The following is a 27,914-nucleotide window of genomic DNA, read 5'->3' as shown; positions in this document are numbered from 1 at the left end:
CCTTTTCTCTCAGCTCTTTATGAATGAACTCCGGCCGCTGAGGAGTTTATTTTTTTATGAATGGGAGCCCGAGCCGTGAATGAAGCCGGGAGCCAGCCCCCGCGTTCTGATTGGCCCCCGCGTCTGGGAAACTCCGCCCTCCACGGCTCGGCCGGGCGAGTCTCCGGATTGGCGGGCGTGCCCGGCCCTGGGGTTTCATTCACAAAAGTCAATGAAACAAAGGGAACGGGGTGGGGGGGGTAAGAGAGCCGAGGCCGAGGCGAAGGAAATGCACCAATCAGCGGCTCCCCGGGGCTCACAACTGTCGGCGGCGCCCGGAAAACAAGCCGGTGCGCGGGGGACCTGGGGCCGGGGCTGCCTCGCTCCGGCCTAGCCCCGCGGCCCTCGGTGCGGCCCCGGGGCAAGCTCGCGACCCCCCGCGGCTCCAGCTCAGACGCCCCGGCCTCAGGTGAGGCTGCGGGAGGGGGAGGGAGGGAGAGCGTCTGTGCCTCCTCGCCTCGCCTCCAACACACTGCACTCTCTAACCGCCGCCTCCGCAGATCCTAGGGCGGGGGGGTGGGAGGCGCTGGGATTCGGGGTTGGAGGGGGTGCGGGAGTTGTGGGCGTGCGAATGGTGCGCGCCTCGCCCGCTCCTCCGCGCTCGAGCGCACACACACACACACACACACACACACACACACACGTCTTATGTAACCGAGCCTGGGCAGAGCAGGGCTGCAGAAAGCAGCCGAAACGGCGAGCCCGGCTCCCAGGAGCAGGTGGGACCTCCTTTGGCGGGAGGGGAGTGGTGGCGGCGCTCAGCTCGGCAGGCGGAAACCTCCCCATCGCCTGAGTGAGTCGGAGAAGTTTTGCTGTCGGACCCAGAGCCTCGGGACTGCCCCTCCCTGCTGCCCTTACCCCCCCCCCCCCCCCCCCCCCCCCCCGGGGGGGGGGGGGCACCCCCCCCCCCCCCCCCCCGCAGGTCTCTGCCCCCGCGCGGGGCCCGGGCTGTGCGGCCGGAGGGAGCGGCCGGATGGAGCGGAGGATGAAAGGCGGATACTTGGACCAGCAAGTGCCCTACACCTTCTGCAGCGTGAGCGCCGCGCCGGCCTCCACTCCCGCCCCCGCCCTGCACCCCGCACCACAGCCCCTTCCCCGCGGCCCCCACGGGGTCCAGCGCTGCCCGGCCCCTGTGTCACCCGGGGACCCCAGCCCCGCCCCCCCAGACCGGGCGGCCTCAGGGTGACCCGGGGGCATTCTTCCCCTTCCCCGCAGAAATCGCCCGGAAATGGGAGCTTGCGCGAAGCGCTGATGGTCCCGCAGGGGAAGCTCATGGACCCGGGCTCCCTGCCGCCCCCCGACTCCGAAGGTAAAGAGCCCGCGAGACAAACCGTGACCCTCCTCACCTCACACACCCCGAGGGCTGATCCTGGAGCCCCCACCCTGTTCTCCAAAAGACTCCCCTCCAAGGAACTCTGATCATTCTTGGGCCCCTACAACCAAGAGGGGGGGCGGTCACCACCCAGCTCGCTAGGGCTCCCTCCCTCTTACCATCTCCTCCACCTCACCTCCAATTCCATTATTCACCCCCTCAGATCTCTTCCAGGATCTCAGTCACTTCCAGGAGACGTGGCTTGCTGAAGGTGAGTAGTTTTGTGACCTTTTCTATTATTGAGGCGGGGGATGCTCTCTACCCCTGATATTCCAACCTAACCCACTTCTCCTCTCTCCCTGCCTCAAGGAACTCTCCAAAGACACCCCCCCCAGTCCCCTTACTCCCCGCTCTCCCCAGCGCCCATTGTGGACACTTATATTGATATTTATTTTCTCTGCCCTGAGCCAGGCTTGTGTAACTAGGCCTGGGGATGAATCAGACCATTGTGTGGGGTATTTGCTTATTTGAATGGAACTTGGCCCCAGGCCCGTTTTCCTGGTTGAAATTTTCATTTGCAAAGTTTGTTTGGCAGCAGCCGCCAGGCCGAGGTGTGTGTTGGTGTGTTGGGGCGGGGGGGGGGGGGTGGATAAGGGACAGGAGGATGTGGAGAAAGAGCAATTAATTTGTAACCTATCTTTAGGATTTGCCAAAACATTGATTTTTGCCCCCTGGGTTTCTCTTCTTCCCAACCCCCAGCGCTAAACAATTTACTGTCTGAGCCAAAAACACAACAAAAGTTTAAATAATTCTTTTTTGCAGCACTTTGGCAGAGAGGGCCCAGGGCTTCCCCAACAAATAGCCTTGATTGTAATTCTGATGGCAAATGATCCTCCCTCCCCCTTCTCTCCTGAATACCTCTGCCCCAGGCAAATTCCTCCTACTTTGGCTAGGGCGTTTGCTGGGGGGTTAACTTCGAGCTGGCAGGGGTGGGGTCGGGAGCTGGGCCTCCTCTGGGTAGGGAGCTGTGTTCTCAGGGTCTTCTGGTTGGATCCCTTGGTGCGTTTTTGTGGGGCCTCAGGGTGTCACTGGTGGAGTGGCAGGTAGAAGGCTTATGGTGTTTAGACAGTCTGAGAGGGAAGGGTTAATATCCCATCTTAGGGTCCCTTTATTTTAACACTCTGAAAACCAAGAAACCATTACACTAGGAACCCCTTTCTAAGGGCTTTTCTTTAGGATTTCCCCATCCCTCCACCTGGGTATCTTTGGTGATTTTTTTTAACCTCAAACCCCGCTCCTCTGGAACCATCTTTCAAAGCTCCGAGGTAGAAGGGAAGGACCCCTGACTGGAACCCTGGAGTGAGACTATCTGTCTTGACTACCATGGTATCCCAAAAAATATGTGTATTAACAAAACGGCTATTTAGCATAGAGCAAACGCTCAAGACTTTTTGTGGAATTCGTGGCCAAACGGCTTGTATGGGGGCTGGAGGGATCCGGGGGTTCTGGGGAGGGAATGATACACACCTTCCTGACCCTGCAAGCCCCGTGCGCCCAGCTCTGAGATACAGGCAGAGCATGTGCCCAGTCTGCCCATCCTCCTCCCGAGGTTCCGGAGCTGGGCTGGAGCTGAAGAACGCAGGGGTGTCAGTTTCCACGGTCTCTCAAAGACTTCCTTTCCCAATGCCTGATTTCTGTCTGGCTCGCCAGCCTTCTTGTCTGCCAGCGGAGGGTCCCTCTGCCCCCCACAGTGGGCAGCTCCCAGGGCTGTGATGGAGGGGTAGGCTCAGGGGTTGGCATTTTGGCAGCAGCTGGTCCATTTGTGCCTGGGTCTGGAATGGGAAGGGGAGGGAAAAAAAACGCTCTCTCACCCTTGGAAGCCCCACCCCTTGGCGGTGGGGGTCTAGAGAGTGTACGTGTGTCTATCCGCATGTGTCAGTGTGAGGGCGAGTGTGTGTGTTTCATGCTGCTGCCCTGGGAGTCCCTGTACATTTAAATCCAGTGGGTGGGGAGGTGGGGGTGGGGATCTCCTTGGTTCCCTCTCCTTCCTTCTGAGGGAGCAGCTCAGGTTCCCAGCTGGCGATGGATGGCCAGGCCTGAGAGGGGGATGCTGAGGCCACTCGCTGCTTCTCACTCTCTCTGCGGAGACAGATGCAGCTGCCGGGGCCCTGTCCCCCTGCACCAGCCCAGCACCAGCCCAGCCTCCTCTCCTGCCTCTTCCCACCAGGTCAGTGACCCCCAGAGCCCAGAGGGAGCTTTGGGGTGATGGGGGGGACTAGCTTCTTTGGAAGCTTGCCAGTGGTGGGGTACATCAGGAGGAATGGGGGCCGGAACCCAACCACCCCACTGCAAGTTTGATTTTTTTTTAAAGCCCCAATTTGGAGAGAAGCAGTGGGTCCTTGTAGTGTGGGTGGGGCTGTGAAGAATTTGGGGGATGCCAGGTTGGGTCCGCAAGGATGGGGTTGTGGGTTCAGTCTGGTGTCTGGGCTTATTTAGGGGTGAGTGTGAGTGGGCTCTGGAGAGACAGCTTAGACATCTTTGGGTTTGAGGTTTTTCTAGATAGTGTGTGTGGGGGGGGGGGGTTAAGATAAGGCTAAGAGGGTGTGTCTGTTTCGGGTGCCTGGGATCTGTTGAGTCGCTACAGAAAGGATCAGTGGGCTGTAGGGAGACCCGGGCTCAGGCAGGCTGAGCTCAAGCTGTGTCTGGTTAGGGTCAAAATGTACTGCTTCTGGTTGAAGGTTTCTTTCCAGGCTTGTCGGGAGCCCTCCCTCGGGAACCCTCCCTCGGGAACCCTCAGGGACAATGACTTGGGTCTATTTGGTAGCAAGGAACATTGAGTCTGGGCCACATATGTCCTTTGTATGAGGCTGGGGTCTATAACGGAGAGTCTGGATTCACGGAAGCTCTGTGGGTAGGTTGCAGGGGTCCTTATGCCCTCCGATATCGTGTGCAAAATTGTTAGGGGTGCACCATACACAAAGGAATATGGATTTTTCTATGAAGAGAAGATCCATAGGCTTTAGGGGATTCTTAAAAGGGTGGGTCTCTGCTCCCCTTTTCAGAAGGTTTAATCTCCCAAAGCTTCCTCTAAGGTCTTCAGTCCCTTTGCCTTTTGGTTCCCACCCCCCCAATCACATTTGCAAGTCCAAAAAGAGAGCCGGTGTGTGAAGGGTGTGCATGGAGGATACGTTTTACCCGTGTGCTGCCGTGTAGTAAAAAGGAAGTAGGGTGTGTGTGTGAATCCGTGTGTGTGCACGCTGGTGCCTCGGCATGTCCGTGGGACGAGATGGGGTTAATCCCCTCCCCCAGTTTCTCCTAGCTACAATGCCTCCTTCTACATCTTTCTGTCTCCTCCCCTTCCAGAAGGCTCTTGGGGACAAATGTCCCTCCATAGATAGAGAACTGGTTCCTTCCAGTACAGAGGCTGCCAGGGTGGGGGCAGGGTAAGGGTGAGAGACAAGGCCAGTGGTGACACAATGGAGAAGAAGCTGCGGAGAATGTCTCCCCCACCTCCGCTGGAACTCCTAAAGAGACCCCTTCACCCAGTGATTGGACCCCAGGAAGGGGAAAAGGTGATGGGACATAGATGATGTAGGTAGGTGGCCAAGCTGGGGTGGGCTTAACTGCTTGGCTGCTTTAACCTCCCAGTTCTCTCAGAGCCCAGCTTGGGAGGCTCCCAAGCCCCTTCTCTTCTACTGACCCCCCCCCACCGCCTCCCTGCATTGGAGGGACGTTCCCTAAAATTCTTTCCTCTCTGGGCATGATGCTGACGGGGCACTTTTCTCATCCCCTCCTTAATCATCTGCCATGTCCCCAGGCACGTAAACTCCGCCTTCGGGCCAGGATGGCGTTGAGGGCAGCCCCTGGCACACTAGCTGGGCAGCCAGAACTCAGCCAAGTCAACAAATAAGTAGAGTGGCATATTCTCAAGCCTGAACATGGTAGTTAGAAATTCTCCTGCTCTCCAGGAACTCGGGGCTCTGTGTCACTGTTCCTATTTCTATTCTCGTTGGCAGTCTCTGAGCGAGGCCCTATCCTGTCCCTTTGGTTCGAGAAGCCAGTATTCTGGGGAGGGGCCAAGCAGAGACTGGGATTCACACCGCAGCGCATTTTTGTCTTGACTGATTTCTCCTGGCCCTGGGAAGAAGATGGCACCTCTTCTGGGGTACGGTCCATGTGCCGGGGGTAGCCTCCTCTGGGAACCGCCGGGGTGTGGGGGTTCTGGTCAGACCTTCAGGCCTGAGGTGGGAGGAAAGGCAAGACGACCCCTAGGGCTCTGTAGCATCATGTGAACTGGCCTTTGACGCCACAGGAAATGCCCCCAGCCCATTACCTCAGTGGAAACTGGCAGTTAATGAAGCCCCAAAGGGGGCCCAGAATGCGTCAGCCTCCCCCACATTCTCCACCTCCTCTGCCCTCGGGACCCTCCTTGCCAAGGTAACAGGGATGTAAATGTTGCTCATCCTGCTCCCATCACCCCCATCCTGCCAGCTTTGGGGGTATCGCCTGTGGCCAGGCCAGAGGGCACATCAGGGATGAGTTTGGCCCTTGCGCCCCTGAGAAGGCTTTGCTCCTTCCCTTTATCCAGTGTTTCCCAAACCTGCCTATTCTTAAGGGCCACCGAGGGTGCTTGTTAAAAGTACAGATGCCTGGACCCCAGCCCAATGCTTATGGAATTAGACTCTCCGGGGGTGGGGACGGGGGATGTGTGTGTTCTTTTTAAGTAAATTCTATGCTCAAACTCATGACCCCGAGATCAAGAGTCACATGCTCTACCTACCATCTGAGCCAGCCAGGCGCCCCAGGAATGCGTATTTTTAACAATAAACTGGGGATTCTTGATTTAGATCAGTTTGGGGATGGTTGCTTTTGTGCCTTAGTTGTGTTCCTGAACACATACACGCTGCCTGCCTGTCTTTGCCAAGGGACTTCGTGTCCTGCTCACTTATTCGATCACTTCAGAATAGTTTTCTGCTGACTTTTCATGGAGTTCTTCTTTAGCTGCTGGTGGCTTCTGTTTCTTAAACCCCTCAGTCCCATCCCTCTGTCAAGAAGGCAATTATCTATGAATGTGTATTTTTTTTTTTTAAGATTTATTTATTTGACAGAGACACAGTGAGAGAGGGAACACAAACAGGGGGAGTGGGAGAGGGAGAAGCAGGCTTCCCCCCGAGCAGGGAGCCCGATGTGGGGCTCGATCCCAGGACCCTGGGATCATGACCTGAGCCAAAGGCAGAGGCTTAACGACTGAGCCACCCAGGCGCCCCTATAAATGTGTATTTTAAAGCACTTGGCACCTCTGATATTCAAAGCAAGTTGATGAAGAATCCTGCCAAGCAATTAATCACAGCCCAAAGTATTTCTTGTGAGGTGTGCTTTCTCTGGAGGGAGGGCCTGCCTCTATAGTTACCCTGTGTAGGGGCACAGGGAAGCCCCCAGGAAGAAGGAAGAGCTGGTTGCTTAGGATCCCTTCCATTCTTGCTCCCAGTTCCACCAAGAGGACACCCACCAGCCTGAGGACGGGGTCATTGTATGTTTATTACTTAGTCAACAAATAAAGCATTTGAGTATCTTTTCTTAGCCAGACCCTGTTTCCCCTCCGTGGGGAATCATCAAGACAGTTAAAGCCCCTGCCCTCAGGGAGCTTAAATTTCAAGCAGAGAAGGTAGAGGGTAGGCAACAAACACATAAATGTAAATAAATTAAGAAGAGGCATACACGCTAGGACAAAAATAAACATGGGTTGTGATAGGAGCCGGGATGGACCACTTTGGTGTGGGTGGTCAGAGAAAGCATCTGAGGAAGTGACGAAGTGAGCTAAGCCTTCAGTGGCCAGAAAAAAACAGGCAGACAAAGGTCTGGAAAAGAGGAATCAAGAGCTCTGGAGAGGAAAGGCAGGTGGGAGAGGTAAGCAGGCCAGACCCCGTGGGACCTCAGGGGCTGGCCAAGAGGAAGAGTTTGGGGTTGGAGCTTTAAGCAAGGAGAGAAGGAAGTGGACTTCTCTTGCAGAGAGACCACTCTGACGGCTGTGTGGAGAACCACCTGTTGTAGGAGGTGAGCATGGAAGGAGGGAGTTCCAACAGAGGCTCTGGCTGAAATCCCAGGAAGAAACTGTGGAGCCTCTGCTGATGGGGAAGCCGCGGAGGCTGGGGTGTGTTCGGGTAGAGTTAGGCGTGAAGCTGTCCCCCAGCCTTGTGTCCTCGTGTCCTTCATCCTTACCAGCCTTTCTCGACTCTGGTTGTTTTATCCGTCAGTTTCCCCATTGTCCACTCTAAGAGCAGTCTCCTCGTCTTCCAAACGCTCACCTTCAAGCCACTCTTTCTGGACTATCAGGAAGTTCCTGGTGTCTACCCTTCCCCTTCCTGCTTTGATCTGTTCTGGAGAGAGGGGCAAAAGTGGTCAAAGATTCTGGGGTCAGGGGTGGTCCTCAGCCATATGCCCACCTGAAGGAGTTGGAGAGGCCAGGGTAAGAAACTAGAAATCAGAGCCCGAAGGTCCAGGTTGGAGGCCACGGGTGAACTGCTGTGCTATCGAGGCCTCACTCCCAAACCCAGCTCCGTCCCCGCTGACATCCTGGGAGCGCTTCTCACACCTTCCCCTCTCTCCTAGCTACATGCTGAAGACACGAGGCACGGTGACCTGCCCATGTCCCCAGCCACTTCCTCTCCCACTGTCCTCCTATTCACCTCTCCTGAGCCACCCCCTTTTCTCCATCTTCTTTCCCAAGTTCTCCATTTCCAGGGTTCACCCAGCAGGTTGTATGAAACACAGATTCCTGGGCCCAGCCCCGATTCAGAATCTCCCGCATGTTATTCTAGGTCCACAGGATAATGGACCTGTCCCTTAATGTAATGCCTGCCCATCCCAGATGTGGCTCTGCCGGGAGCCCGGAGAGGGAGTTTTGTGAACTCTGAGGGGCAGGGCTGCCTTCACTTCCGAAAAATGCAGGGAATAAAGACAAAGCATCTAGGAAAAGACTCTGGAATCTGCTCAGACAGGTTCTGGGAACTGGCAGCGTTACCTCCAAGGTCTGAGTGGAGCCCAGAGATGGAGGGCACTAGGACCTGGGGTGGGGTTACTTTCAGTCCTCGGAAGGCTGTTTCCCCCTTCGGGCCAGTGCTAATCTGCAGGCCTGCCTTAGTGGTGTCTCCCGGGGGCTCCCATCCAGGGGCCGCCACCCAGACTCACCTCTGACCTCTCTCTGCAGCCCAGGTACCTGACAGTGATGAGCAGTTTGTTCCTGATTTCCATTCTGAAAACTGTGAGTGGAGGGCCCTGGGTTGAGGGAATGGGGAGTGGGGGAGGGCAGGAAATGAGTCACAGGGATAGAGAATCACAAAAGATCAACTTGTTCTCTCCTAAAGAAAAGGGGGAAGAACGGGGCTCCCCATTCTTGGGTTTGGACGCCAAGACCAAGGCAGTGACTGGGAGCTGGAGACCTTGGTTCAAATCAGGGTTTGTGCCCCGCGAGTGGACACTTCTCTCTGCTCCCCTCCCCCCATTTCCTGATTTCTGAAATGAGGGGCTTGGACCAGTTCAGCGGGGCCCAGTTCTACCCTTCTAAGTTACTTTCATCCAACTGGGGGGGGGCAATTTTGCCCCTCCAGGAGACATGTGCAACATCTGTAGACATTTTTTGGTGGTCACGACTGAGAGTGGGGTGCTACAAGCATTTAGTGGGTAGAGGCCAGAGATGCTGCAAACACCCTATAATGCTCAGGACAGCCCCCCCCCACACACACACACACAAGAAAAATTATCTGGCCCAGAGGTCCTCAGTGCACTGTTGAGAAACCCTGCTTTAATGTCAGATACTCCGTTCTCAACTGTCTTCACTCACCGTTGAAATGAACTAAGGCACAAATAAAGGAAAACAGCCGATAACAGAACAGTCCACTGGCGTTGGGCTCAACACCGTAAGACAGAACCTCACACTCGCTTGGAACCAGCTCTGCGGCTCAGTCTGGTGGCTGGAGTTTGCGGACCCAGCAGGGGCCACAGGAAAGACCAATGTTCTTCACAGATAATTAGGAGCATGTGCTTAATGGTAGTCAGCTGACATGCAAGTGGGCGAATATCCAACCTGAACCAGAAAAAGAAAGATCCTTTATAGCCCCAAAGAAGAAAACATGTCTCTCCCTTGGAATTTTCCAGGGCACTCAGGAAAACCACAGGCCCTATGTTGGAGGTGCTCACGCCTACAAAGGTGTTTTTGGGGGTTTGGGGTTGCATTAAATGTTGAATTTTAGACAGTCTCTTTGGTTAATATTGGACATTAGCCCGACGTATAAAACTAGACATAGTGTAAATAGCCCAACTGCCCTTAAAAGTGTCTGACCAGGAGTCTCTGAAAACTGAGCCCCAGGGAATCTCCCGGCTGGTGCTCAAAGAGCAGAAGGTGTGGGGAGCTCTCCTTGCGTCCTCTGTGACCCTCTCTGGCCTTGGTCTGCCTCCTCCCCCTCCTGCAGTAGCTTTCCACAGCCCCACCACCAGGATCAAGAAGGAGCCCCAGAGTCCCCGCGCAGAGCCGGCCCTGTCCTGCGGCAGGAAGCTGCCACTCCCCTACCACCATGGCGAGCAGTGCCTTTATTCCAGGTGAACCCCAGCCCAGCCCGCGGAAGGGGAGGAGGGAGGAGGAGGGAGGAGTAAAGGCAGCAATGGGATGCAAGTTAGACAACACAAAGGATTTCTGAGCCCCTGTAAGGGAGCCCCGCGGCTCAGGATTTCCTCCCAGTGGTCAGGAGACGGCAGCAGGGGGCTCAAGGGGTGTGTGCTAAGGCCCGGGCAGAGCATTTCCACTGGAGGAAGCCATTTTCCTGCCCAGCCCAGTTGCTGTGGGCTGGGGAGAGGCATTCTCAGGATTATACCCATTTTCAGGATTTATGAGAAGGGAGAGAGAGTTCACTTGGGGCCCCCTGTCGCTCATGCCATTCCTTTCCCAGCGTGCCCTGCTTTTCCTTCTCTGGGGATAAAGGGTTCAAAGATGCTCGCCCAGCTTCTCTGCCCCCTCACCCCTGTCTCCCCCTCACCTCCAGTGCCTATGACCCTCCTAGACAAATCACCATCAAGTCCCCTGCCCCCGGTGCCCCCGGACAGTCGCCCCTGCAGCCCTTCCCCCGGGCAGAACAACGGAGTTTCCTGAGATCCTCTGGCACCTCCCAGCCCCACCCTGGCCACGGGTACCTCGGGGAGCAGAGGTAAGGAGACAAGGAGGCCCACAGAACCTGTGGGCCCAGGTCTCACCGGTTCTTCCTCAGTCCCTGAGTGTTCTCCAGCTGCCCCTAAGAGACCTGGCGTGGGGGGAGGTGGGGAAGAAGGGACGTTGACACCCCCCCACCCCAGAGCCCAGTCTGCAAGCTCTGGGAGTGGCGGGCACAGGGACCGCTTAAGTTAATCTTCTCTTCCTTCTCCACCCAACCACATCCAGCTCTGTCTTCCAGCAGCCCTTGGATATTTGCCACTCCTTCACCTCCTCCCAGGGAGGGGGCCGGGAAGCCCTCCCAGCCCCCTACCCACACCAGCTGTCGGAGCCCTGCCCGCCCTACCCCCCGCAGAGCTTCAAGCAGGAATACCTGGACCCCCTGTATGAACAGGCAGGCCAGCCCCCGGTGGGCCAGGGTGGAGTCAATGGGCACAGGTACCCAGGGGCGGGGGTGGTGATCAAACAGGAGCAGACGGACTTCGCCTACGACTCAGGTAAGAAATGCTCCTGGGGAAGGGGGTTGGAGGAGTTTTGCTGGGATTGCTGAGGAGGGTGGCATGTGATCCTAGGAAGAGCTCCATGACACCCAGAAGGTCTCCCTACAGGTTTTTCTTTTTTTTTTTTTTTACCTTCCCAGCCCACCCAACCACTCCCTTTTGGTCATAGATTCAAAAGAATTGTCATTTTTCAGTCAGCACACTTCTACTCAGATAAAAGATAAGAGGGTGCAGCTCCTTGCCCTCAGGCAGCTTGTGGTTTAACAGGGAAGTTGAGGCATCTCTTCCTTTTCCTCTCTGGCAAGTGTTTGAGGTTACAGTTACCTACTGAGACCCAAGTGCTGGGCTGGGAGCATGAATTGTGTGGAGTTGGAGGGCACAAAGATGAATAGGATGTGTCATTGGTCCCCATCCCCACGGAAGCTTAAAAATACTAACGGATTTGAATGAAAAGAAACATGAACTTGAAAGGAGCCAGGCTCCTCGTTCCCAGCGGGAACGCAGGGTTACTGTTCCAGCCTCCAGGCTGATGGAGCTGGGTACGAAAGTAGGGCTGCTTTGACCTCTAGCTCCACCTGACCATTGACAAGAGTGAGGGGCACTCAGCCAGATTCTTGGCCAGCTAGAATGCAAAGCCTCCGGTGCCAAGGGAGGGCCATTCTCATTTAGGAGGGACCCAGAAAACCTTGGCTTCTGTTACATTGTTACATCCCCAAATTTGAGTTTATCAGCAAGTTCGCGTGAGAAAAATAAATACTGAGATTAGAGTAGGCTCAGGGCAGGCTAGATCTTTAGAATTTCCCATCTCCTGCAATGCAGTGTTTTAGGGGGAGGGGGATGAACCACAGACCCCCGGGGCTGCCCGAGTGAAACCACAAGGGTGCGCCTCTCCGACGTGGGGCATACGCGGAGCCGGGCCTGGCTGTGAGGTGGAGGAAGGAGGAGGGAAACGCTCTGGTTGCTGACCTTCAAAGGATGTAGACCGGAGGAGATCTTGTTACATGCCCTTGAACTCCTGCCCCTCCCCCTTGAGCTTCCTCTCAATGGAGTCAGGAATTTCATTCACAAAATGGAGGCATGAATGAGCCCACCCTCCCGCCTCCTCCCGGAGGTGTCGGGTTTCACCATCTCATTCATAGGTGGGAGTGCAGGGGGTAGGGCGAGAAGGGGCTGGAACTTGAACGGGTGGCTTCACGCAACCTGCCTCCTCCAGGTGGAGTAGGGCTATTTCAATCCTAGGGAATGGAAGGAAAAGGGGGTGAATGCGCTCTGCTGTCAGACCTGAAAAAACACGGCCCAGTGCCCACCGCCTCTTCCCCAGATCCAGATACCTTCTGGTGTGCTCTCTCGCTCTCCCTCCCACCTCCCTCCCTACGGGTCTTCCCCCAACCCCCATCCTCCTCTGTTTCCTCCCTGCCTGCACGCATGTGCGCGCTCACACACACACACACATGCACACGCCGCTAGGAACCGGCTAGGAACCCGACCTGCTGGCCGGAGGTTAGCCCATTCCAAGGGAGTCTTAGGCATGGACACTGAACCCTTTCCCCGGAGGTTCATCCCTCCCCTCCCGCCTCCCCCCTGAACTCACAGGAAACAGCTGTTGCCTGGAATCCTGGGCCTTGTGCAACAGCTTTGCCCAGCCCAGCTGCTGCCGGCCATGCCCTCTGGCCCAGACTTCAAGCTGAGAGGTTCAAGCCTTGCACTCCCTCTGGGTGAACTTGCCTTGGGCTTTGGTGGTTGGCAGGCATCTGGGGAAAGAACCGGAATGCAGGCTGGCAGGAAGAAGTGCCTGAATATGGGCAGGACTGCCACCCTCCCTCCCCCCGCAGTCACCTGTAACATCAGCCTTCTTTCCTCCCCTCCCAGATGTCCCTGGGTGTGCATCAATGTACCTTCACACAGGGGGTTTCTCTGGGCACTCTCCAGGTGACGGGACCATGGGTAAGGCAGCCCCGTCCTCTCTGCCAAGCCCTCCACGTTGGAGGGGGGAGTCCTGCTGTCGGGGAGGGTCTCCTGGCCAGGAGTCCCTCTGGACGCTGGGGGCTCATAGCAGTGAACCCCCCAGATCTGAATAACCCCCAACTTCCTCCTCAAGGTTATGGCTATGAGAAACCTCTGCGACCATTCCCAGATGATGTCTGTGTCGTTCCTGAGAAATTTGAAGGTCAGAGAAGTGACTGTTCATGAGAGGGTCAGGATCTGAGCCATGCCCTCTGTGTCCCCACCTGCCCCCCCCCCCAGGAATCCCATTACCCCTGCGGAGAGGAGAAGGGGTTGCTTGGGGCACCGGAAGGCACAAACCTGACACCTGTTTTCTGTGTTCCCCAGGAGACATCAAGCAGGAAGGGGTTGGTGCATTCAGAGAGGGACCGCCCTACCAGCGCCGGGGGGCCTTGCAGCTGTGGCAGTTCCTGGTGGCCCTGCTGGATGACCCAACGAATGCCCACTTCATTGCCTGGACCGGCCGGGGGATGGAGTTCAAACTAATAGAGCCTGAGGAGGTGGGCCTCTCAGATTCCGTACCTCTCCTCCCATTATCTTTGGGGCCTGGAGATACGAGGACCTGGGAATGTGGCAGAGGCCTCCCCATCAGAGCTGCCTTACCTGACCTGAATTCTCGTCAGGCCTGGGTCTGGGGGCTGCTGTGTAGTGTGCAGGGCCAGCTTCCCATTTTGTACCGACAATCTCAGGTGCTTTTTCTGACCTGTCCCCCCGCCTCCCCATTTTTTTGTTTGCTGAGCTAGCACCACCATCCCAAAACTGTCCTGTCCCCAGGTTGCCAGGCTCTGGGGCCTCCAGAAGAACCGGCCAGCCATGAACTATGACAAACTGAGCCGCTCGCTCCGATACTACTACGAGAAAGGCATCATGCAGAAGGTGGGGGGCCCGGGGGCCCAGGGATGGGAGGGTGAGGGGCAGCAGCTATGGGAAGATGACGGGGCCAGGGGGGCGTTTCTCAGCAAGTCTGTGGGAGCAGATAATGCCCCAGTCAGAGGGAATGAGAAACTGTGGCCAAGATTTCCCTCTCCCAAGAAAGTGCCACACGGTAACTGAAAAGCCCGAAGTGTGGAGACAGGGCGGTTGGAGAACAGGAAGTGTGCAGGGAGCGGGCCTCTCGGAGGAACCAGCGCAGGAGAGAGACGCGCCCCACGCGTCTGCTGGACCGGCGTCCCCCTGTCCCCCGCCGACCTGGAGGGAGAGCTAGGCCCACCCAGCCCCTCTCTTCCCACAGGTGGCCGGCGAGCGCTACGTGTACAAGTTTGTGTGTGAGCCCGAGGCCCTGTTCTCTCTGGCCTTCCCGGACAATCAGCGTCCAGCCCTCAAGGCCGAGTTTGACCGGCCGGTCAGTGAGGAGGACACAGTCCCTTTGTCCCACTTGGACGAGAGCCCTGCCTACCTCCCGGAGCTAGCTGGCCCTACCCAGGCCTTTGGCCCCAAGGGCGGCTACACTTACTAGCCCTGGCCACTGCGCCCCTGCCGCCCTGTGTACATATAGATGAATTGGGTGTTGGGGAAACCCTCACTCTGAAACCCACAGATGTCTTTGGAGCAGATCCCCACTGGCCCATCAGTCGCCCCTGCCCAGACTCTGAGTTGCTCACCAGAGTTGATGGGAAGGAAAAATGGAGAACGCTGCAAGTGTAAAAGGTGGGGTCTAGAAGCTCCTCTGGGGGCGTCACCTCCAGCCTCTTCCCTTAGAGGCCCAAGCCGCACTCCTCTCCCCCCACACAGAGAACAAGAGTTTGCTCTGTTCTGGGGGACAGAGAAGGAGCGTTCCCACTTTGTCCTGGTGGAGAGGGGCACGTTGAGCTCCCCAGATCTCCCACTGTGGGCAGACAGAACCCTGGATCCTGCACTCCGCTCCAAGCTGTGGCCCTGGAGGGTCCTGCTTGTCCATTCTTGGTGCTCTGTGTTCCCAGAGGCAGGGGGAGGCTGGAGTAAGGAACCTGGGGTGGGGGAGGGGCTGCAGGGTGGAGGCGGGGAGGGCTGGGTTTCCTGCTTCTAGGGCCCTTTGCCTCTTCTCTGCCTTTTCCTAGGCCCAGGCCTGGGAGTCCACCTCTAACCTCCAACCTCCACATCTGCCAGACCCCAATAAAGGCCCCTGCTTCTCCTGTTAGTTGTCCCGTGTCCTCTTTGCCGCGATGGGAGAAGGAAGGACCTGGGGTTGGAAAGAGCTTTGGCCTTGGGGCAGATGACCAGGGTTTGGGGCCTGGCCTTGACACTTAGCTTCCCAGATGGATTTGGGTGAAGACAGTTGACCTCTAACTTTCCTCTGAAAAATGGGCTCAGTGATACCTGTTCTTCCCCCTTGTTCTATCCTCCTCCAGGATTTTTGTGTCAGGATCCTGAAATAATGATTGACGGGTACTTTATAATCTGGCCCGGTGCCCCCAGGCCACCAGCTGTCTACCAGCTGGGCAGGGGCCAGACAGGGCTGAGCTTGGAGGCCCTCCTGGGGCTTCCGCAGGCAGAGTTTGGCCTATGGTTTCCGTGATGCTCTTCCCATGATCGCGCTACCCATGTCTATACCCCAACTGTGTGTCCCCCCCGCTTCTGCTGTGGCTCCAGGTTTCTGTTTTTGCTGAAGCTGGGGACAAGAGTTTATACGGAGAGGACCTGGAGAATGGGGAGAGAAGAAAGGCACCCAGGCAAGAGGGTGCAGGGAGAGCCCTGTGTTCTGACCAGTGAAGGCGAACGATCCTGGGTCTTCAGGGAAAGGGGAGTAGAAACACAGCCTCCTTCCCCAGATTTAGGGGAGACTAGAAGGCTGGGGCCTGGGTGGGTGGATGGGAAAGCCAAAGCTGAGAAAGTGGTAACACCAAGGGAGGGAGTAGACCTGACAACGGGTAACTGTCCAGGTATGAGGGGAAGAATGGAAGGTTCTAGACCCAGGCTCTGGTTGAAAATGCTCTCGTTAAACCAGAACTGCAGCCCTGCTAAGGCTGTGCCAGCCCAGCCCTCATTAAGGCTTGAGCAGCTTGGGTCCCCAGCCCCTGAGCCCTCAAAGGAGCGGATGCCTGTCAACCACTACCCACAAGTAAAAAGCAACGTTACTGTTTTCCTAGAAACTGAAAACATCAACTTTCATAATTTAGAGCAAGGAACAGAACATTTTAAAATACAAGTTTTAAAAAATATACATGTTTTTTAAAAATACATAATTTCATTCCACGTTAAAGCCAGACTATCTCGGTGGGAAGCTGTAGAAGTCCATGGAAACCCTGAGGTCCTGAGTATGCGTAAAGGAGTGACAGAGATTTGGATGAGAAATGGTATCCACCGCCTGAGATCTGTGACCTCTACCCTCTGAAGTGTTTATTAACACACTACTCCTCACAGCTCTTTGTTCAAATCCCTAACCTTGGAGGGCCAGTACTCAGAGGAGGCAGTCAAGCTCCGGACTGGATGAAGGTGAGCCCTGGACCGAGGAGCAGTTTACGCAGCACGGGGATGATCCCCCCACATACACAAGCACACTTAGCACATGCGCAGGGGCAGGAAACTCCGGAGCTAGGCTCCTGCAGGGGTGGGGTGAATGGCCTAGAAGATTCCAGCTCCCTGCAGGAGACCCACATCCTCTCCTGGGTTGTCACTCAATCTCTGGGAAATATTGTTTCAAGGAAGAGAAACAAGGGCCCCATTGTGTGGGAGCAGCAGACAAGTGCTCCTTCCCAATCTGGCTCCTTTCTCCCTCTGAGCAGGCTCAACAATGCTGCCTCCATGCTGTTTCCTGACAGACAGTCTGAAGGTCAGACCCCTAGCCATATTGACAGAGCAGAGAAGTGACCCCAGCTCTTGGGGTAGATGTTCAAGGAACACCCACCGAGCTAGGGTCCTTTTCGCTCACGTAACCCACAAAAGATGACTAGCCCTGCTGTCTCTCACTTTGGCCTGTTAAACATGTCCTTCCCAGCCTCAGCTGAAATCCCAAACCTCCCAACCCCGCCCCCAGGGCCTTAAGATCTCCTAGGTGCCCATGCCTCCCAGGCCTGGTCACTCAGTGGGGCAGGCGGCTGCCAAGCCTGGAGTCTGTTCCTGAGCTGGAGACTAGGAGCTGGGTGCCTAGCCCCTGCTTCACGTTCGGTTTCCTCTGTAGGCCCCTGCCTGTCTCTCCCTGTAAGGCCTTAAAGGTGAACACACAAAGACCCCCTGCCCATAATTACTGGCCTGGGCTTTCTGAGCAGCACTCGAACAGAATCAGCTCAAGGACAGGGCAGGGACTTCCATCAGCAGACACCCTGGCCTCTTTTCTGCTGCATCCTCTCTGAACTGTCTTTAGGGTGGTCAGTTTGCTGCCCAAAGACAGCCTATATTTACATCCTAGAGTCTCAGCATCTGGCGTACAACTCAGTAGTTGTATTTACATCATTTCAGAACTTACTAGAATAGGGATGGGGGAGGCAGTGCAGGCCATAATATTCCATGTGCCCAGTCCCCCAGGGGCTTCTCTACCAGCTCCACACCTAGACCCGCTTTCCAGAAGCCCCACTGCCTGGCCTGGCAGCATCTGTCTGATTTTCCCAGTCGAGAGCTTCCTCAGGCACCGTGAGAGGGGCACTGGGAGGCGGCCATTCCCCAGCCAAATGCTACGAGAAACCCACTCAGCAAGAGCAGTACAAACTGGCTCTGAGAGGGGTTCTATGGGTTTTGTTTGTGGTGGGGGACGAGAGGCTTTGACCAGAAAAACCCTTTGTTAAAGCCCATCGAGGACCCCAGGGGGGAAAAAAATAAAAGCTGTGACGTCGCCTGCATGTTTCAAAAGGAGAAAGGACGCGCCGCCCCCTGGGTGGCGTGCTGAGGAGGTAGCCCGGGAGAGTTTCTGTATTCAGCGTGCGGCATCTGACCACTGAGGCGCCCAGACCAGGGCAGTGGATGCGGTTCATCACGGGGCCGTGTGGCAGAGCCGGGCTTGCGCGGGCGTCAAGAGAGAGGACTGCAGGCCTGGGTGATGCGTCACCTCTGAGCCCCAAGAGGCCCAGAGCTCTGGTTACAGGGGACTTTCCATCACGTGCACCAAAGCCACCCATCTCCCACCCTGAGCCCAGGCCAATATCCTAACCTTCCAGCTAGAAGAGACAGCCACAGAAAACCATTTATGTTTCCTTAAGAAAATAAATATTTCTAGGAGGTTAAGCAGGACAGGGGCTGGACAGGGGCGGGAAGTGGGGCCAACACTGGCAGTGAGCTTCGTGGCTCCCTCCTCCGGAGTCCCAGCTAGGGCGTCAGGCCCTCACTGAGCCTGGGGGTCAGATGCTCGAGACTCCCCTTCCCTCCTAGGGCGACAGGAGTTGCCCATTTCATGGAGATGATGCCCTGTACTCCCACGCCGGCCGTGAGCCCCCACTGGCCACAGTGCCTTGAGGTGGTAGGGGCTGGAGGCTCTGGTCGAACCAGGCAGAAATCTCTGTTTCTATTTTACCACCAGGGAAGAAGTAAGAGTCAAGTTTAGAAAAGGCCCAGGGAAGATAGTCACTGGACAGCTGTATCCTCAGGACCAGCTTTTCCTCCGTAAGAGTGAGTCCAAGCCCTGGGCCACCGCTGCAGGAGAGACAGACACAGAAGTCTCGCCCCTCAGCGCCGGCGGAAGGCCCGGGATATTCTCCAAGCATTGGGCTCCTCGTAGCGATTGTACAAGGGTTCGAGACGCTGCTGCTTCTTCTGCTTGCTCAGCTTGGTCGGGTCGGAGACCTTGAAGAAGGCTGGAGCAAACTCCACAAGCCACCTGGGGTCGATGGTGGTGACCTCACGCATGTACTCTTTCGTGGTCAGCACCAGCTCATGGTACACCACCCTGAGTGGGGGACAGAGAGAAGGCTGCAGCCTCCCATGCAGGCCCCACTCACAGTCCCCGTGGTCCCTGGCGGCCCTCAGCTGAGCTCGCATTTTACCCCCTTACCTCCCTGGTGGGGCCCCTCAGGAGGCTACAGTCTCTGTTTATGACAGCCACGCTCCAATACTGAGGAGCTGCACACCTTTAACTGTAAGAAAGCTGTGAGGATGTGTTCTAGTCCTGGCTCTAACTAGTCCTGGCTCTAACTAGTTAAGTGACATGAAGCCAATCACACCTCTTCTCTGGACCTGGATTTCTTGCTCTGTGGGATGGGAGGGTGGTTTTTCAGGCTGTCTCCACAGAATTCTGGGGCCCTGAAGAGGTGCCTCGGGGGCTGCCGCAGGGGCTGGGGCAGGCCAAGCAGCAGGGTTCTCATCTCCAACCCCTCCTAGCATGACAACCCCATGGTTTTACCGCAGTTTGATGTTAGGGTGCGTAAGAGTCTAAGTGCTACTTAAAAAAAACTTGTTTAGGGGCGCCTGGGTGGCTCAGTCGTTAAGCGTCTGCCTTCGGCTCAGGTCATGATCCCAGAGTCCTGGGATCGAGCCCCACATCGGGCTCCCTGCTCCGCGGGAAGCCTGCTTCTCCCTCTCCCACTCCCCCTGCTTGTGTTCCCTCTCTCGCTGTGTCTCTCTCTGTCAAACAAATAAATAAAATCTTAAAAAAAAAAAACTTGTTTAAACTGTCTCACTAGATGATCTCTAGATCCTCCTAGGCTCTCAGCCCTATGATTTTATCTCTCTCGAATGGGCCTGACACCACACCTACGTCAGGCTTCTGCCGCTCTAGAAACGGAAGCGATGTTAGAGGAGGTAATGCTGGGCTGGGCGAAGACCTGAACGCAAAGTGCTGGGACAGCTGCAGGTCCTTTCTGCCCACGCCGGCCCCCGGCCCCGCGTCCTGCCCACCTACCATTCGGGCTGTCTGTTGAAGAGAGCGCTGGAAGGGTGGATGTAGACCACCTGCTGGTCGATCAGCGTCCGGTAGCCCTCCTGCGGGTCTTTCTTGGCAGCGTTCCGGAAGAATCCACTGCAGATGGCCTTCTGCACTCGCACCGTGGACTTGCCACAGGAGACCACATCCAGCTTGTGTCTAGCAGGAGAAGAGATCAAGAGAGGATAAAGATGCAAGACTACTCCGCAATCAGAAGTTCTATCTTCCGGAATGATGGTGCCCAACACCCCCACCTTGGGTCCCCAGAGTCCAGCCCTACGTGTACCACAGGGGCAGCTCTACAGTGGGCAAGACGGATGCAGGAAGAGCCAGAGATTTTATTCAATTCAACCTATAATGTTCCAGATGCTTATAAACAAAGCATTTTTCAATTACTCCGAAGTAACCTTCTCAGGAACTTTCTGAAGTGATTCTCAGCTGTAACCTAGCCTGGGGATGGGTACAACAAAGACGGAAGAGCTGGAGGAAAAGGCGTATGTGAGGAGCCTTTAACTTCTCAGGCGCACAGAGAGACAGAGAGACGAACAGACAGGAGAGTCAAGCAGGCTCCACTCAGACACGGGGCAGGTCGCCGGAGTCACCTGTCCATTATGCCCAACATCTGCTTGCGAATATCCTGGGCCCGGCGCAGAGAGCGAGCCTGGATGAAGTTCTCATAGCACCACGGGTTGGAGAACTTGTTGTTCTTCCAGGAGTTGTACACGGCCAGCAGGGTGAGGTGGTCCCCTTCGGTCTGGTGGAACTTGGCTTTCTTCTGGTCTGCGAGGGCTTGTTTATCCTGCCAAGAGGTGGGGCGGAGGATCATTTTCTGTCCACCAGCCACTAAGTGAGCACTGAGCAGTTGCAGAGAGTCCTACCGGGCCCTGTCGAGTGTCCATATGAAGCACTGCGGTGACAACAGGCTGATGTAACCCAACGTCACCGCACCCCGTACCTGAGCGTGAGCCTGATCTCCCCACCTTGGGCCTGTAGAAGACGTTCTGCACCGACAGCATGGACACGATGGTCAGCATCTCCTCGCTGCAGCCCAGATGCACGGACATGATCAGCATTTTGCACAGCATCGGCTCCAGAGGGAATTCTGCCATCTAGAGGGAGAAGCGGGGACTACAGCTGCTGCCCTGCGGAAGACGCAGCTGTACTGACCAGCGGCAGCCGCTGCTCGGTCCATGCGGGCACCAGCCCACGGGACCTTTACCCCAGCGTGATGATGGGAGTTGCTGGTCTCCATCAGAACGAGGCTGTTTTTTAATTTCCCAAATAAACCTCAACGAAATGCATGTGACCAAGAACATAACTACTATTGGGGTAGATGGGAATTTTGCAGACATCTTTCAAAATTAAGGCTAGACTCAGTCATGGATCCTGAAGTAAAACTATGGACAGAATTCCTTTTTCTGTAAAGAAATAATTTTAAGGGATAGGGGAAAATCCAGTTTAAAAACAGGCATCTAGAATTCTACTCAAAGTTGACCGAGGGCCTCAGAGTTTGATTTTGCACAGAACAAAGAGTACGGAAGGCTGGCCAGGGACTGTCCCCAAGAGCACCAGAAGTCCAGTCTGGCTCCTACCCTGCGGCCCAAGCGAGTGAGCAGGCCCTCGTCATCCAAGGCCCCCAGGGTGTACAGCTGCTCCATGGCTGTGATCAAGGTTTCCATTGGAGGCGCATCCATGAAGTCAAAGGACAGCAGGTCATTGATGCCCATGGCCTAGAAGACAAGGGAAAAAACTGTGACGGGAGGGTCAGGCCTGCCAGCATTAATGGGGAGGGACAGTCCTTGTCCACTTCTTTCCTGTTTCTTCTACTGCAGGTAGGAAGTCATCAGCAAGCTTAGCAGTCACCTCCAGGGTTGGGCCACACAAAACACTCAGACTAGTAGAAAACATATACTTTCTCCGGAAACTTTAAAAACTGCTCCTTCAGAGTAAATGTAAATACAACTCGACACCAAAAAGATGACAATTTAAATATGGGCAAGGGCGGGGGGGTGCCTGGTTGGTTCAGTCGGAAGAACTTGGAACTCTTGATCCCGGGGTTGTGAGTTCGAGCCCCACATTGGGTGTGGAGATTACTTAAAGAAATAAATAAATCTTAAAAAAAATAAATAAATACGAGTAAATAAAAATGGGCAAAGGATTTGAAGAGACATTTCTCCAATCCAAAGAGGTTATAAAAATGGCCAAAAAGCACATGAAAATATGCTCAACAGAACTGGTAATTAGGGAAATGCAAATCAAAAGCACAATGAGATGCCACTTCATACCCGCTAGGATGGCTATAATAAGGAAAAGAACAGAACCAGGGTTGGCAAGGATGTGGAGAAATAGGGACCCTGATGCGCTGCCGGCAGCAATGTAAACCGGTGATTTCTCGGTAAGTTAAAACATACAATCACCATATGATCCAGCAATTCCACTTCTAGATATGCCCAAAAGAACTGAAAGGAGGGACACAAACAGATACTTGTACACTAATTTTCATAGCAGCATTATTCACAATAGCCAAAAAAGCAGAAACCACCCAAATATCCACCAACAGATGAAGGGACAGACAAAACACAGTGTACGTACACCATGAGTATTATTCACCCTTAAAAAGGAATGAAATTCTAACACATGCTACAACACAATGAACCATGAAAACATGATGCAGAGCAAAAGAGGCCAGACACAAAAGGACAAATACTGCATGATTCCATTTACATGGAAATTCAGTTCACAGAGACCAGGAAGTGGACTAATGGTCACCAGGGGCTGGAGGAGGGGAGAAGGGATGGTTCAGTGTAACGGGGACAGAGTTTCTGTTTGGAATGATGACAAAGTTCCAGAAATGGATGGTGGTGATGGCTGCATACCCTGGGAAAGTACTTAATGCCACTGAATTGTACATCTTAAAAAGCTTACAAGTGATAGTATGTTGCGTATTTTACCAAAATTTTTTAAAAAAGGACAACACACCAGCTTGTCCTGTCTCTTGCATACAAAATTTCTACTGTGCATCGAGGAAGTGCCTTGTGTCAGGTGGCACGGATGTGAAGATGACGAAGATATGGCCCCGGCCCTCAGAGAGTTCACAATGGTGAGACACGTGGACAAGAAACTGCAGTAACACAGTGCAATCTGCGTGCTGGGCGAAGAGTAGGCATTCGACGTGTCTGTCAGCTAATTTGATGAATCAAAGAAACAGATGAGTGATGCACTATCCAAGGGTGTATAAGCGGGGTGTGGTGGGACCTAAGCCTTCTGTTTCTTTCCCCTAAAGTGACTGTGACCATAAACACAGCAGGTGTCCAATAAATGCTTATCGTATGAATAATAACTACAAGGAATTATATTAGCAAGCAGCAAGCACTGTGCCAAGGGCCTTTACCTGTATTATCTCATTTATTTTCACAACACATACTATTAATAGCCCACTTCTAGAAAGGAGAATACAGAACAGAGGGCTGAGCAGATAAATTTGCCGAGGACACAGAGCTCGGAGCTGAAGTTTGAGCCACAGATGCTTCTCTGTTCTCGCACCAGAGACTGGAGCAGGGTTTTCTGGTCTGAGCTCTGTTCCAGCCCCTCTCACAGTGGATAAATAATACATTCCAACAGAGCGCTGCGCAACAGCAGAGCGCCAGTGCCCCAGGGCAGCACCGGCATGGGGGGGGGGGGAACGTCATCAGCTGGGAAATTATTCATGCAGCCCCCCTGCCAGAAGAGAATGAGGGTCCTCACTGGGGACCGAGAGAGGAAGAGCAATGATTCAGAATGAAAACCCAGCCCCAAGAGGGTCAGTCTGAAACCTGTACTGATGGTCTCCTTGCAAAGTTTTTGGACTGGGAGTTTCGCTTCCATTCTCAAAGAGGAGAACTGGACCGGGGTTGAAGGAAGTGTGCCTGTCCACGGGTTGGCACTCATTAGATTTTTCTAATATCCTTTGCTCCTAACTAAACTCTTTTATAACCAACCATCCTGCTGGTTATGAGGGTAAGAAACAAACGTGTGCTCACAGCAGACATGCCAACTTAGCCCCAGACCCGCGGTGGAGGCCGTTACCACAGCCATTTGCGTTCCATTCAAAGGGACTGGTTCCACGAGGTTACTGAAGTATTTAACAAGGTTCATAAAACTGACGTTCATTTACTATGGACATACAATTGGACTGTTCCACCAGCCCATTCTAACAAGACAGTGATTTCTACCTTGAGCGAGAGCACTGTGCTTGCTAGGTTGGTCCTCTGGATTTCCGGCACGTTGGTGGTCAGCATTTCATCCCGGTAGGCACGTTCGGTGTAGAGCCTGTAACACTTCCCTGGGCCTGTTCTCCCGGCTCGGCCGGCTCGCTGCTTTGCCTGAGCCTACAGGGGAGGGCATATAAAAGTAACATGTCTGTTAAACAGTGCTCAACAGCTTTGCCCAGGAAATCGACTAAAAGGGGGGCACTGGGCATTTCAAAACATGAAATGCCGTTTATTTCACTTCCTTTAGAACCATTTCCAAGACTATCAATGCTCTTACCATCCCCTTTCTAAAACTGGGCACTTCAGGAAAGTTTGTTCAAGTGAGGCAAATATTAGCACCGTGAATGGAAGAAATATTGTAAAGATCGTAGAAATGCACATTCAAAATAATGTGGCACAATATAAAAGAAAAAGCATAACGCAATATGAAAAATACCATCCTCACAGTTGGGACCAAAAACGTTAAGTGAACTAAAGAAATGATATGTTAGGGGACCCTGGATGGCTCAGTCGTTGGGCATCTGCCTTCGGCTCAGGTCATGATCCCAGGGTCCTGGGATCGAGCCCCGCCTCGGGCTCCCTGCTCCACGGGAAGCCTGCTTCTCCCTCTCCCACTCCCCCTGCTTGTGTTCCCTCTCTCGCTGTGTCTCTCTGTCAAATAAATAAATAAAATCTTTAAAAAAAGAAATGATATGTTAATCATATCAGCGATGACTCTGCAGCTTGTGTGTGTGTGTATGTGTGTGTAAGTAGGCTCCATTTACAAAAGAATTATGAGCTCCACTGACTTCATGGCCCAGCATGGAGCCTAACGCAGGGACTGACCTCATGACCCTGAGACCAAGACCTGACCGGAGACCAAGAGTTGGACACTTAACCATCTGAGCCACCCAGTGCCCCTCCCAAATCAGGCTTGAGACTTTCAATAACAGAAGGAAATGTTCATGCACACAGGTGAAAAAGCAAGTTACAGAACAATACTAATTTTGTAAACAAAACAAAAAAAACTACCAGAAAGAAAAACTAGGACAAAATGCCCTAAAACTATGGCTAACTCTCATGGTAGGCTTACAGATCAGTTCCATTGACTTTTATCAAAGATCTGATGTTGAACATTATTATACCATAATAATCAAGAAAATTAAATATTTAAACAAAAAATACACAAAACCACACACTTAGTAGACTACTAGATTGCAAACAAGAAAGAAACAAACAAAAGAAGATGGGCAGGAAAAGCATCAAAATGATGACAGGGGTGGTAGGAGGATTATGAGCAATTTAAAATTTTTTCTCCTCTTTCCCCCCAAAATAATGTAATACTTCTCTGCACTACTTAGGGGAGAGGGGCACTAATTTCTAAAAAGTTTTTTTTTTTTTTTAATTAAGTAATCTCTACACCCAATGTGGGGCTCGAACTCACGACCCTGAGATCATGAGTCCCATGCTGTTCCAATGGAGCCAACCAGGCGCCCTAAGGGGCGCTAATTTTTAAATTTAAAAAATATATGTAAGTTTAGCCATAGGTTGCTAGGAAACAATGAATGGCAATCTGAAGAGGGCCATTTGCTGACAAAACCATCTGTCTTACAAATGGCATCAGGATTTTACAAATTCCTATTCCAGCCCCAAACCAAAGGATAGAGTATGCAAAGTCACTAAGCACACCGAGGCGGGCTGCAATCACATACAGTGGCAGACTCCACAGCATTCAACAGATGGTCTCTCTCCAAATGAGAGAGGACGAGTGTAGCTAATTTCTCAATCACTGTGAGTTGCATGCACCACCCCGAGAAATGGTAGGGAGCATACATGCAGGGGCCAGACCGCCCTGGTTCAAATCCTGGCTCCACCAGCTGTGTGACCTTAGGCAAGTCACTTAACCCCTCTGTGCCTCTTCATCCGTGCAATGAGGGTAAAAACAACATCCACCACTGGGGATGGATGCGAGAATGCATGCGAGAACGCAAGGAGTTCATATATGTGCAAGTACCTCGTGCCTGGCACTTAGTAAGCACTCTGCACGTGGTGGCTAGCATTACTGAAGGTTCAAAATGACAACAGCCTTCTGATTTTTATGCATTATGAAAGTCACACATCCCTTCTATGAAACATTAAGATAATATGTAAAAGCCTAAGGAGAAAAAACGCACTTCACCCCCTCAGCACAGTAAACAGCAGTTCCACCGACAAATAACCCAACTACCACGCCGACTACACGCTGTCTCGGGCGCGCACATGCACACATGCACACACGCACACACGCACACATGCACGCGCACACGCACACTCGCACACACGCGCACACGCACACGCACACAAGCGCGCACCATTCATTTTTAAAAAGTTGGGATTCTACATGCTATGTTTCAGATCACTTTTTTCAAATAACACATCATGATTATATGCTTATGTCATTAAATACAGATGCGCACCACCATGTTAACGCCACACAACATTCTATGGCGGGGATGTACCATATTTTATGAAATGACTTCCCTTTTGGAGTTCATTTAGAATTTTCCCCAGTTTCCTTTCATAAAAATAATGCTTCGGTGAACACCCTTTTCCCTTACCTTCAGACGCATGCTTACTAAACTTTCAGATGTATTCCTGCAAGTGGAACCATTACATTCAAAAGATGAACTTTTAAATGTTGGACACCTTGTAGCCAAAATGCTCTCAAAAAGGCTGATCAGGTTATTCATTTTTAAATATAATTTGGGCAAGAAATTATTCCACAATTACCAAAGAAACACATTAATATCTCATGAATTATTACTATCTCAGATGTCTATGACTAAGTACAGTATTTTAAAAAAAAAGGAATATCTCTAAGAAAAAAAAAAGAGGGTGCCTGGGTGGCTCAGTTGGTTAAGCGGCTGCATTTGGCTCGGGTCATGATCCTAGAGTCCCTGGATGGAGTCCCGCATCGGGCTCCCTGCTCGGCAGGGAGTCTGCTTCTCCCTTTGACCCTCCCCCCTCTCATGTGCTCTCTCTCATTCTCTCTCTCAAATAAATAAAATCTAAAAAAAGAAAAAAACAATCAAGTTCAAAATACAAAACCATAAAAAATTTAGAAGCCCTAACGAGGATTTTCAGGACAGCTGTGGGTAAAAGCTCCCATACCTGAGAAATCGGAGTGACCACGAGCTGGTCGATGCCGGTCTTGGAATTGTAAACTTTCTGCTTCACAAACCCAGGGTCCACCACATAGTAGATGCCATCAATAGTCAGTGAGGTCTCTGCGATGTTGGTGGCAATCACGACCTGCAGACAAGAGGGACACAGGTGGATTGAGCCGCCCAGGCTCAGCCCCGAGGTGTGAATCAGGACATCTGACCTCAGACATTTTCCTGAAGGTCTGTGCCATTCTCTGCCTCTCTACATGATTAGATAGCACTTAATCTGTTGGGCCTCAAATGGGTGGAAGGGGCGGTACCTTCATCTTAAAGGTCAAGTTGGGGACGGGGTGGTACCTGAGAGGAGAAGTGGAACAGGAAAAAGCAAAGGCCAATCAAAGCCAATTTCATTTGGTGCAAATGGCTACACAGCTCATTTTCTAGATCCAATGTTGATTACTACAATTTTAATTTTCTTGCACCCTGGGAAAGCAGAGATTTCCTGGCATCACATGTACCAGTGCAAAATGAGATTTTTCTTCCCCCATGGGGACATCTGGACTACAAAATGGGCTCTTTGTGTATGTGGAACAAGAGAGAGATGCGTTTTTTTTTTTTCTGATCATAAAATGAACAAGTCGGCAGAGGAATTTCATGGTTTGTGTGTATGCAGCAGTATGTGTGATCTAGAAGATTATTGGTCTCGGCTTGGCACTGCCACTGTT

General features: G+C 53.3%; 2 protein-coding genes across 3 annotated transcripts in view; one reads left to right on the top strand and one right to left on the bottom strand.

Annotated features, from left to right (window-relative positions):
• Nucleotides 1-717: 717 nt before the first annotated feature.
• On the top strand, nucleotides 718-15,152 carry ETV4 (ETS variant transcription factor 4). Its single transcript, XM_032396496.1, has 13 exons — nucleotides 718-832; nucleotides 962-1,072; nucleotides 1,255-1,348; nucleotides 1,575-1,622; nucleotides 8,559-8,612; nucleotides 9,820-9,946; nucleotides 10,405-10,548; nucleotides 10,779-11,047; nucleotides 12,920-12,994; nucleotides 13,149-13,217; nucleotides 13,382-13,554; nucleotides 13,829-13,930; nucleotides 14,286-15,152. The coding sequence occupies exons 2-13, from the start codon at nucleotides 1,013-1,015 to the stop codon at nucleotides 14,508-14,510; spliced, it is 1,440 nt and encodes a 479-aa protein (XP_032252387.1). The 5' UTR covers nucleotides 718-832; nucleotides 962-1,012; the 3' UTR covers nucleotides 14,511-15,152.
• A 903-nt stretch (nucleotides 15,153-16,055) lies between these two features.
• The window catches only part of DHX8 (DEAH-box helicase 8), a 30,611-nt gene continuing 18,752 nt past the window's right edge, over nucleotides 16,056-27,914 (bottom strand). Inside the window, exons 17-23 of one of the 2 annotated variants that reach the window (XM_032396515.1) lie at nucleotides 27,197-27,337; nucleotides 24,029-24,184; nucleotides 21,410-21,547; nucleotides 20,798-20,926; nucleotides 20,420-20,616; nucleotides 19,797-19,976; nucleotides 16,056-18,845 (exon numbers count right to left, since the gene is read on the bottom strand). In XM_032396515.1, the coding sequence (XP_032252406.1) occupies nucleotides 18,626-18,845; nucleotides 19,797-19,976; nucleotides 20,420-20,616; nucleotides 20,798-20,926; nucleotides 21,410-21,547; nucleotides 24,029-24,184; nucleotides 27,197-27,337 (1,161 nt within the window). In that variant the 3' untranslated portion in view covers nucleotides 16,056-18,625. The remainder of the gene's footprint in view (nucleotides 18,846-19,796; nucleotides 19,977-20,419; nucleotides 20,617-20,797; nucleotides 20,927-21,409; nucleotides 21,548-24,028; nucleotides 24,185-27,196; nucleotides 27,338-27,914) is intronic. The other variant, XM_032396516.1, reaches the window with a different exon arrangement.

Source organism: Phoca vitulina, unplaced genomic scaffold, assembly GCF_004348235.1.
Source record: "Phoca vitulina isolate PV1807 unplaced genomic scaffold, GSC_HSeal_1.0 scaffold92, whole genome shotgun sequence".
NCBI classification, from domain to species: domain Eukaryota; kingdom Metazoa; phylum Chordata; class Mammalia; order Carnivora; family Phocidae; genus Phoca; species Phoca vitulina.
The sequence above is the reverse complement of the archived record's forward strand: the minus strand, read 5'-3'. Positions and strand labels throughout refer to the sequence as shown.